The sequence below is a fragment of the Trachymyrmex cornetzi genome, unplaced genomic scaffold (assembly GCF_001594075.2).
Source record: "Trachymyrmex cornetzi isolate Tcor2-1 unplaced genomic scaffold, Tcor1.1 scaffold117, whole genome shotgun sequence".
Taxonomy (NCBI): Eukaryota; Metazoa; Arthropoda; class Insecta; order Hymenoptera; family Formicidae; genus Trachymyrmex; species Trachymyrmex cornetzi.
This window is the reverse complement of record NW_017295730.1, coordinates 1,294,480-1,305,278: the sequence shown is the minus strand read 5'-3', so window position 1 is coordinate 1,305,278 and position 10,799 is coordinate 1,294,480. Positions and strand designations below refer to the sequence as shown.

Below are 10,799 nucleotides of genomic sequence, written 5' to 3'. Positions count from 1 at the left end.
TTTATTCTCTGGATCTATGTAGCTTGAAGAGCGTAAGGGATTGCGCAAAAAATTTGCTGACGAACGAAGCAGCTATTCACATACTAATAAATAATGCGGGTATAGCTGCTTATCCGTCATACGAGAAAACACAGGACGGAAATGAAATAACATTACAAGTCAACCATCTTGGTCATTTTCTTTTAACACTTCTGCTGTTGCCAAAGATGCAGAAGTCATCTCCCAACTGCAGAATAGTCAATGTCTCGTCACTTGCACATTTTAGTATGTAAAATACACTAAAAAAATTGTATTCTTAACTTAAGAATATTCTGCTTGCGTATAGTATGTTTTCTTCTAAAATAAGCGTCAAAACCTTAATTTAAGAAGGAAATCATCTAAATTATCATATTTTTAATATAAGAACAGGATGTCATTTCAACGATGATCTCAAATATCTTTTAAACAATACATTTTAGAGAAAAATGTTTCAGACAAAGTTGCATGGTTTTAAAGGAGAATCGTTATCAAAAACCGCGTGAAACGCGCGTGTAGCGATGATCGCCTTTGCAAATCAAGAATATATTATTAATTTAAGAGGAAACATTCTTATATCTGTTAAGAGGAAACATTAAGTACATCTTTCAAGAATACAATTTTTTCGGTATAATATTGTGATTGCTTTAAAACTGAACGAAACCGGTTTTTATTTATTAGTTCTTGTTTAAAATTAAGAAATTTTTTTGACAACAGTCGTTATTAAAACTTTGAATAATAAAGAGCGAATTTATAGATTCAGTGTATGTAAAGAATTCTTAAACATTAATAGCGTTTTCGAATGCAGTGGGTTTTAACCTGATCCAGGTCGAATATTTGACGTCACATGCTCTATTTCGATTTCTGATTGGACGAGGTCATGATATTTTTGGGTCAAACGTAGATTAACTGACCCGGGTCGGGTTCAAACCCATTCGAAAACGCTATAAGATTATATCAAGTGTGATTCGTGCAGATAACTTGAGGCTATCTGATATTGAGGATATTTTATACAGTTTTTCTTCTTGTATAGATATCTTTTACAATAAACATCTTGTACAGATATCTTTTAAGAAACATTATTAACACTTTTAAATTGTGTGCCAATATTAAAAGAGTCATTTCATTTTTGTTACACACAAATTTTCTATTGTAGTGACTGATATAGATTTCGATGATATTAATTTGGAAAGATCTTACGGGCCGATCAGAAGTTATGCACAATCCAAATTGGCGAACATTTTGTTCACCAAGGAACTCGCTCGTAAATTGAAAGGTATGACAGAAATACCGTATTATTACGAATTGCGTTAACTCACATTTACATAATATTTGACAATCATTAATTGATTAAATGATTTGTTATATAATAAAGGAAAAATATACATCGAAGATAAACTCTTACATAAAGATTTCGATTTTTAGAGGCAGATATTCATGGGATAAACACATATTCTTTACATCCTGGTATGATTCCGACCAGACTATTCCGGTATGGTGATAGGGCATTATTTCCAGGTTTTACTTTCTGTTGTAATATGTTTACGCATTTGTTTTATAAAAATGCTGAACAAGGAGCGCAAACAACAATATATTGTTCCGTAGATGAAAAGATAGCCAATGAGACCGGACTTTATTATTCGTAAGAATATATTATATATTGTACAAAAAATTATTTTTATAAAGTAAATATAATAAATTCAATTCGCGTCATATCTCTTTATCCCTTTTTTATCTTTAGGAATTGCGGTGTTACCACTCCATATCGGAAGGCAAACAAACATCAATACCCGAAAAAATTGTGGAATGTATCCTGTCTTCTTTTACATCTGGATCCAGAAAAAGATTTTACTACAATTTTAGAAACCGTTTCGCGTCAAATGAATTGAAAAAGTCATTTATTCTCAAGAGAATCGTTAAGAAAATTTATAATAAATAGTGTTTATATTTATTTAATCTTTAATTCATACAATGTTTAATACAGCAAGAAGTAAAAAATATATTCTGATAAATGTATATCTAATAAATATTTTATGATTTAATTCATGTATTTAAATAGATTAAAAATAGATATTAATGGAATAGATGCTATAAAGGCCGGTATTCATAGTCAGATCTTATATTCAAGACCATCTTAAGTACGGTCTTAAGAAGTCACGAACCAATCAGAGGGCTGCATTAGCGTCTTAAGACATTACTTAAGACGATCTTGAAATAAGAATCGACTATGAATCGACCAGCCTAAGGCCCGATTTCACAATATATGGTTACCTAAAGATTAAAGGTAACCAAAAAATTCATGAATAAATTTCATTGATGAATCTGTTGGTAACCTTTAATCTTTAGGTAATCATATTTTCACAATATGAGCCGTTTATTTTGAAAGGACCTAAGTCCATTAAAAAAAAAAAATGTTTATGACAGCTAACTTCAAGTTGTACACGCTATTACAGTCAACAATAAAAAATTGACAAATGGACTTAGGTCGCTTTCAAAATAATATTGGCTCATATTGTGAAAACAGGCATAAGACATGTTTTACAGTTTTTGTTCAGGGTCGTATTTTATTTTATAAAAAATTAAGTTGTTATTCTTTTATTATTTTTATTAATACACAGGGTATATCCCACGACCAACGTCTGTTTTTTTTTTTTAAGAGCGGATTTTTTGGAATATTTTAATTTCTGATATGAAAATGTTGAGGCTATACTAGTTCTTTTAATTAGTATCGATTATATAAAGTTTATTAGTTATGGATCTGACATTTCGCGCGGTGATAAGTAGACTGCGGAACTTTATGCAAAATACTTAACTGAATGTTTTGCATAAAATGCATATTTTGCAATTTTGTAAATTTACAGATGGCAATCTCAATCTTTTTACTTCACCTTTTAATAACTCTTTAACGAACAACGATTGACTGCTAAAACTGTCCGATAGTTAATATTCAGTTAAGTATTTTGCATAAAGTTCCGCAGTCTAGTGATAAGTAGCAAAGGTGCACCACGAGGGTCCTTTCAACAACTTCAAGATTATCGTACAAAATCGTAATTTGATTACTGTCACCAGTGAGAGTAAGAAAAACTAATTAATTGCTCTATTAGCAATGACTCATACACTCGATAAATCTCATATTAATTTTTACTATCAACTTTTTAATTTGTAATTTGGACATGATGTACACAATACTTCCAATTGAGATTTTGCCTCTTGCTTTTTAATTACGTTGGCTTTACCTGTTCTCGTCATCAACGGTAGAATTGGTTTTGTTTTTTTGGATAAAATTTTTTCCGATTTGCTTGAAGACTTATGTCAAGAAAAAACGTTCTACAACTGTTCTATATTTTCGCATAATTTTAATTGCTTTAAAAAGAGTTGGTAAGATGTAATCCTCGTAAAATTGTTGATTTATGTTAGTTATACATACGCTTATTTTGTTTTTCTATACTTTTAAAAATGTAATTGCTTATATATTTCATGGCTGATAAAGACTAAATTAAACCGAAACATACCGTGAGTTTTATATTTTTATATAAATTAATAAATAATTTATACTATCCGTCACTTTTTAAATTTGCTCGTTTTTAATATTTTGACATTTATTTGTTGTTGTCCTTTGCTTTTAAAAATATAAAAGTTGATATAAATTAGAGGAAGGTCACCGATACCGACATACTTTGTTTTTACACAATATTTCTTAAACAAAAGATAAAAATACAACTTCAAAAACATAAATACAAAGTAAAAAGTGTCTTCTATCAGATAGTATAAGAAATTTTTATAATACTGTTTGCAATTTTGCAATAATTAAGTTTTTCGTAAGTTATGCAAAAATGAGCGTCTGACGAAATGAGCTCCAAAACTGACATAGTAGGCAATAATACCAACATTCCTATTCTATAAATAAAGATATGTCCTATTCTGTAAAGAAAACTAGTTTATGAAACTATAAACATTTAAAATAACATAATATTATCAATAATACAGTCACTATTATATTAATTACGCAATTTGCAAAAGAACACCGTAAGAATTTTCTTCTCGGATTCATAGAATTGGTTTTTAGCTGATTTGTTATAGAAATAAGCCACATATATGAATTATGAGTTTGTACTTCTTTAATTTGCTAAACAGATCATGATTTTATTAATATTAATAAAGTGCAATAATTAGTTTCTGAAAAATAAGGGGGTGTCACTTTAGGAGACCTATGTCAGTATCGGCAACTTTCCTCTATATCAAAATACATGTTTATGCCATTAAAATTCATAAATAGAACAAATCGGTATACATAATTCTTATTTATAATTAAAATATGTTATAAGTTTATAATCAATGAATTCTTTAGATACATTTTACAATTTTACAAACCGTTTATTGTCGGATTTAAAACGCAATCTTAAAAAAGCTGTAGTAAATAATATAACATAATATTGTTAATGTTTTATCTTTACTGTAAATTCCGTACAGAAGCAAAAAATTTCTTAAAAATATCATTGCATATTTGTATAATAATCTTGAAGTAGCTGAGAGGATCAGATACATTTTTTTTACCACTTATATTATCATGCCTCGGCACGCGAAATGTTAGCTCCGTAATTAATAAACTTTAATTGTTACTAATTTAAATATTATATATTTCTATAACCTTAACATGTATTAAGATTTTTATCTTAAAATATTCCAAAAAATCTTAAAAGGAAGCGTTCGTTGTAGTACACCCACAAAGTTTATGCTTTCTTGTATAAAATTTATGTACATCTCTATATACATGGATACTTATAGCTATAATTAGGAGTCCGAGTTGAGAGAGAGAGAGAGGTGTGTGTGTGCGCGCGCGTAAGGTGTGTGTAAGTGTGTTATCTTCTTTATTTTAAACCAAAATTATTTAAACATTTCAAAACCAAGAAATTTTTTTTTTAAATATTGTATGAGGAAATGTGTTATGTCTGACACGTTTCATTTTATCATTAAAAAAAATACAACATCGTTAATATTATACATTATCGTTAATATGCAGTTATTTTTTGCATGAGAAATCATTTTCTGATATCTAAACAATATACTTTATTATATGCATAATGTATGATAATTCTCATAACTTTTATTTATATAGATCAAATAATTATTTTATCATTGGAAGCAATATAGTTTGTATAAAAATATGAAAGCATGAAACCCAAGCGTATCACTATTCAACAAACTATCGAGTACGTAACATTGAGAAAGAACACAGTATAGGTATATTTTACAATCAGTGAAACAAATAGTTAAATGAATTTTAATAGAAATAATCAATTATACATACATATGTCGGATAAAGGAGTACTTTAAAATGTGATTCTTCAATAAAATGTATACGAACGAAGCACATCTTGATGGCAAAACTAGTTTTTGTGATAACGAGAGTCAATATTATAGAGATATCGGTAAAGAGACTGTTAGAGATTTATATGCGAGAGGTGATTTTACTGAAATAATAATTATTCTAAATACACACTTTGAAATTCAAATTTATGAAAAGACCATCAAAATAAATATGTAGACTCAAACTGATTACTTGAATGACAAAATTTTTTACAGCATTGCTCATCATACTTGAGCTTCTTATTATATATTTATTTTGGTAGTTCAACAAAATTATTTTCAGGTCTGTATCTAGCTATAAATTTTTAGATACTTACTATTACTACATTGAAAAAAAAGTCTAGTTATAGCTACCAAATATTGAGTGAAATAGTTTCAACTAAATGTTGAGGTAATATAACTAAACATAAGTTTACCTTTACAAATATTTAGTAAATATTACTAAACAATATTACCAACGGTAATACTTACTAAATATTTGTAAAAGTAAACTTATGTTTAGTTATATTACCTCAACATTTAGTTAAAACTATTTCACTCAATATTTGATAGCTATAACTAGACTTTTTTTTCAGTGTAGATACAGCAAAATCGTTCTTTCTATAAATCAAAACATGAGGCTTCGAACCAAGCTAGATATTTTTAATACTAAAATTTCTATATAAATTATAATGTTTAAACAATTTTTAAAACAGACTTTTCGATCCCAGTCGGGTCATTCTCAATGTTAACAAACTAAAAAATATACTGTTAATAACTAAAAAATTCAATGGTGCATGTAATAAGAATCGCATTATTATAATATTCGCTCTTGTATCCGTATTTGTCATTCCTTGCAATTAGTGGAGGCAGTATCCAAATAAATCCATAATGATCGTTCTTTATAATTAGTGGAGGCGACATCCGTAGAAAGTCAGCCAAAATTTATCGATATGTAAGTTTATGGAAGTCAAGAAAATTTGCTAGATATATATTTTTTACTTATCTTTACAATACTAACTTTTATTCAACAAGATTTGATTTTGTAATAAAAAATTTTTACTATAAAAAAGTGTACAAATTACGTTGTATTATTGTTTTTAAAAAAATAACCATAGCATTTAAACTTATAATTTACATGAAGACCGCAGCTTATACTACCACATATTATAGTAATTTTAAATATAAAATTTTCTCCATGTAGGATATGTGCTAATTCAACAATCGTTAGAATTCCTATATAATATTTCGTCAACCATTGCTAAAATTGCATGATTGTAGCAGACTTTTCGATTCTGTTTTTTATTATGAATAGCGCTACATGATTCGTGAGCGGATTTTAAGAAACATTCTATATACAGGGTGTCCCGTAAGTTTTGGCCAATTGCTTTTGTATAGAGCGGACTAAACTGAGTCGAAAAATCTTCTACCATTTTGCAATTTTCGCAATAGTTAACAAAATATTAATTACTAAAAATTGCCAAATATTGGTTTTGAATAATTTTTTACTCAAATATTATCAACTTTACAGAAAAATTGCAACAGACAAAAATCATTTATTTTCTTCTCATAGAACTCTAAGAATTTTTTCAGAATTTTTAATTAACTTTTTAGTACTGTATTTTCTCATTTTTACCAGCTTGAGAAAATACGGTATTAAAAAATTCTGAAAAATTCTGAAAAAATTCGTAGAACTTTATGAAAAGAGAATAAAAGATTTTTGTCTATTGTGCAGTTTTTCTGCAGTAAAGTTGATAGTATTTGAGTAAAAAATTATTTAAGACCAATGTTTGACAATTTTTAATAATAAATATCTTGTTAACTATTGCGAAAATTGCAAAATGGTAGAAGACTTTTCGACTCTGCTTAGTCCGCTCTATCTACATAAAAGCGATTGACCAAAACTTACGGGACACCCTGTATATATTTTTTTAGGGCAACCTATTTCAATATCAGTGCTGTTAAACTGAAGACATAAGTCCTCATTTCGCAATTTCCAATGTGACAGTCTCAATTATTTTCTAATGGTTATGCAACTATACATTTGCTCTGAGCTAAAATTGTACGTAAATAAAATATTCATATAATAAAATATTCAGTGAATTAATGAAAATTGGTCCAATATATTCTCATAATGATTTAGATTATAAAACTATTACTAGAATTCATTGCAAGAATGAATGTAGTTATGTAAATGAATCCAGTTATTATATCAATGAATTAAGTAACATTAAGTCGGACATTTTGATTAACGATCATTCATTAGACCAAAAATGACCAAAATTTTTTTCAGTGTGGTTCCAAGAACGTGATTGGAGCAAACCTCGAGTTAATGAAATCAAAAAAATAAACTGTACAATTAAAAGATAAAAATGTGCAAGATTTAGCCAAAAGCTACTACAAAAATTTTGTTTATCTTTTAATTATTATCTTTTCTGCAATGTAGTACCAGGATGCTAATATAGTTAAAAATGTATCCAGTGTAATAATAAAAAGCTAGCCCATCAAAGCCGACATCGGTTCATCGGATGCACAATTTATTTACTTGTGAATTTATCAAATTATATCATAAAAAATATATATGTTTCGACCCTTATGTTTGGGTCCTTATCATGGTTGCCAGGTCCCGAGCACTGCACGGCTGGAATCCGAAGATCCGTGCGCTAGAAATTTCATGTTTCGACTGGAGGTCGGTCTATTGTTTAAAAAAAAAAGGAGGCGTCAAAGAAATTGACCAACATAACGTATCAACATTATCAGACTTTTTATTTTTTAAATATTATTTTTCGAACATTTGCGTACAGCGCGAGTTACATATAGTTCGCTAACAAAAAAATAATATTCGTGTAACAAAACAAATTACGAACATAATCACAATTAATATTGCACCATAGAGCAAGTTAATAAAAAATATATAAGACCGTTTAAATAAAAAAAAAACCATACTACTTTATACGATATCGATGAAACATGACATATTATTTCCTCACTATTTTTTTCTATTGAAATAATACATTTTTTTATTCAATGCACATTTCAGTAACTCTCTTTGTTCAGGTTCTCAAGAAATTGTAAAACTTCTTACAATCCAAATTATAATTTTCTTTGACGCATACTTCTGCTTTTATTGATTCGACATGCAAACGATTACTTTCGTCAGTCCATAAATTATTTACTATTGAAAAGATTTTTTCTACGAAACTATTGTTCACTGGTATTGCAAGGACATTTTGTAATATTTTTGATAACTCAGTAAAGAAGTGGCAATAATTGTTTAAAAATATTTTTTTCCATTTTTCATGCAATGTATTGTTAGGATCAACAGAAAGTATCAAGTTCTTTGTAGTATATACTTCTTCATATAATTATCTCTATCGACAGTTATAAATTAAGATGCGCTGCAATTTTCAAAATATTTTCATAATTAAAGTTATTACTTTTTAAATCAAGAGCTCTCATTCCTTTGTAAATTGTTGCATCATAATCATACCATTTTTCAAAATAATTCATTGCTCTTTTATATACCGATAAAGCTTCATTAATAAATATTTCTTTATTTGGCATGCATTTAAGTACAGAATTTGCTGTACTTCCAAAAAATTTATCCTTTATCCTAACTTCTAATTTCATTCTTAGCGATCTCATTATTTCATCTAATTCAATACAAATTAAATGCTTCTTTTCAATAGCAAGTAATGATTTTGTCATGAAATCCATAAAATAATGAACAAAATACTAGCTAGTGAAAAACTGGAGATTTTTCCCGTCGAAGGACTGGAGAACTGGAGATTGGTGTCGAAAACTGGAGACTCCAGTCGAAATCTGGAGGCCTGGCAACAGTGGTCCTTATAATATAAATTCAAACCCGATTACATAATATTCGTAACTCCAACGTAGAAATCCGTGATAATATTTCATTCTTTTTTATCCAATTGTCAAAAAAGATAAAGTGAAGACGATACATTATATTACAAAGATGGAGACACATCGCTCATCAAATTGTCAGATTTAATGTAAACCTATCATGGAAACCGACAAGACTTGTTGGAACCACATATTATCACGGATTTCTACGTTGGAGTTACGAATATTATGTAATCGGGTTTTTGAATTTATATTGATAAGGACCCAAACATAAGGATCGAAACGTAGGGGAAAGTTGCTGAATGCGTACTGGTCACCTAAATCGTACCTCGTCGATATTTCATATTATTACGTAATATAAGCAACATTTAATGACAAAAATATGAACTAAATGAAAAATGAGTAATGTAGACAAAAATTCAACAGGCTATACCTTATTTTGTGCGTGCAAACATTTTAAAAAATCAGATATAACAAATGTTAATTTTTGATCAATTTATATAGCCGATAGTAATGTAATGATATAATTTTATTCTGAATTGTTATATTTTCACAAAAGAAAGTTTATTGTAGAATATTTTACATTCATTGATATACATATTTACATCCGTTACAAAGATTAAATAAATATTTTTATAAAATCGATTAAGTTTCCTAAATCGTACCACCTCTTATATATGGCTTCATTCGGAATCGCTGCCTTTTAGATTATAGTGCTTCGAATGCATCATTTTGTCTTTGCTTTGGAACAATAAAAGATAAAACAATCATGATGCATCCGAGCAATGTTTCCAAACGCCTGTATAAGAATAATTAGAAATAATATTATATTTTGTCAATGTCAAAGACGGTACGATTTGGGATACTTACAGGTACGATTTAGGCGGCCTAAATCGGACCTTTTGCAGCATGTTGCAAAAAGACTCCCAGTGAATTAATTTGATATTGATAGAAGATAAAACGTGTAATAATAGGTACTTGAAATATCAAAGTACAATTTCTAATCTTCATTTGCACACAAATCAGTTCTAAATGAGAAATATAATAAAAAATACGTTAAGTGGTACGCATTCAGCAACTTTCCCCTATATATTTTTTATGATATAATTTGGTAAATTCACAAATAAATAAATTGTGCATCCGATGAACCGATGTCGGCTCTGATGGGCTAGCTTTTTATTATTATATTTGATATATTCTTGCGAGTCTTATTTCAGATAGTTGTATCCAATGTAATCAAGAGACACGGTAGTGTCTCGCGCCAAGTGGGCGCGCAGCGCGAGACACGAGTGTATTTACGCGAGTCAGTGAGTTGCGGGCATCCGAGTATCCGAAATTCTCGGTTTTTTTAATAAAGGCTAGACCGATGGAATTTTGAATATTAGTTCTATCGATAATTTGAGTCCGAATTATATAATAAACGTTTATTTTACCTCTATGTGTCCCACGAACGGAGATATCGTGATGCGAAATCCGAAATGTCAAAATTTTATGTAAGATACGTCTCCTCAAAAAGTCATCTCCTTTTCATATTTTCGACGGTAGATGGCACTCGTTTATTGCTGTCATTTACC

General features: G+C 28.8%; 1 protein-coding gene across 1 annotated transcript in view; it reads left to right on the top strand.

Annotated features, from left to right (window-relative positions):
• The window catches only part of LOC108765195 (retinol dehydrogenase 11-like), a 10,922-nt gene extending 8,960 nt beyond the window's left edge, over positions 1-1,962 (top strand). The window contains exons 2-5 of the mRNA XM_018513787.1: positions 4-264; positions 1,172-1,291; positions 1,441-1,657; positions 1,757-1,962. Of these exons, the coding sequence (XP_018369289.1) occupies positions 4-264; positions 1,172-1,291; positions 1,441-1,657; positions 1,757-1,904 (746 nt within the window). The 3' untranslated portion in view covers positions 1,905-1,962. The remainder of the gene's footprint in view (positions 1-3; positions 265-1,171; positions 1,292-1,440; positions 1,658-1,756) is intronic.
• Positions 1,963-10,799: the final 8,837 nt, after the last annotated feature.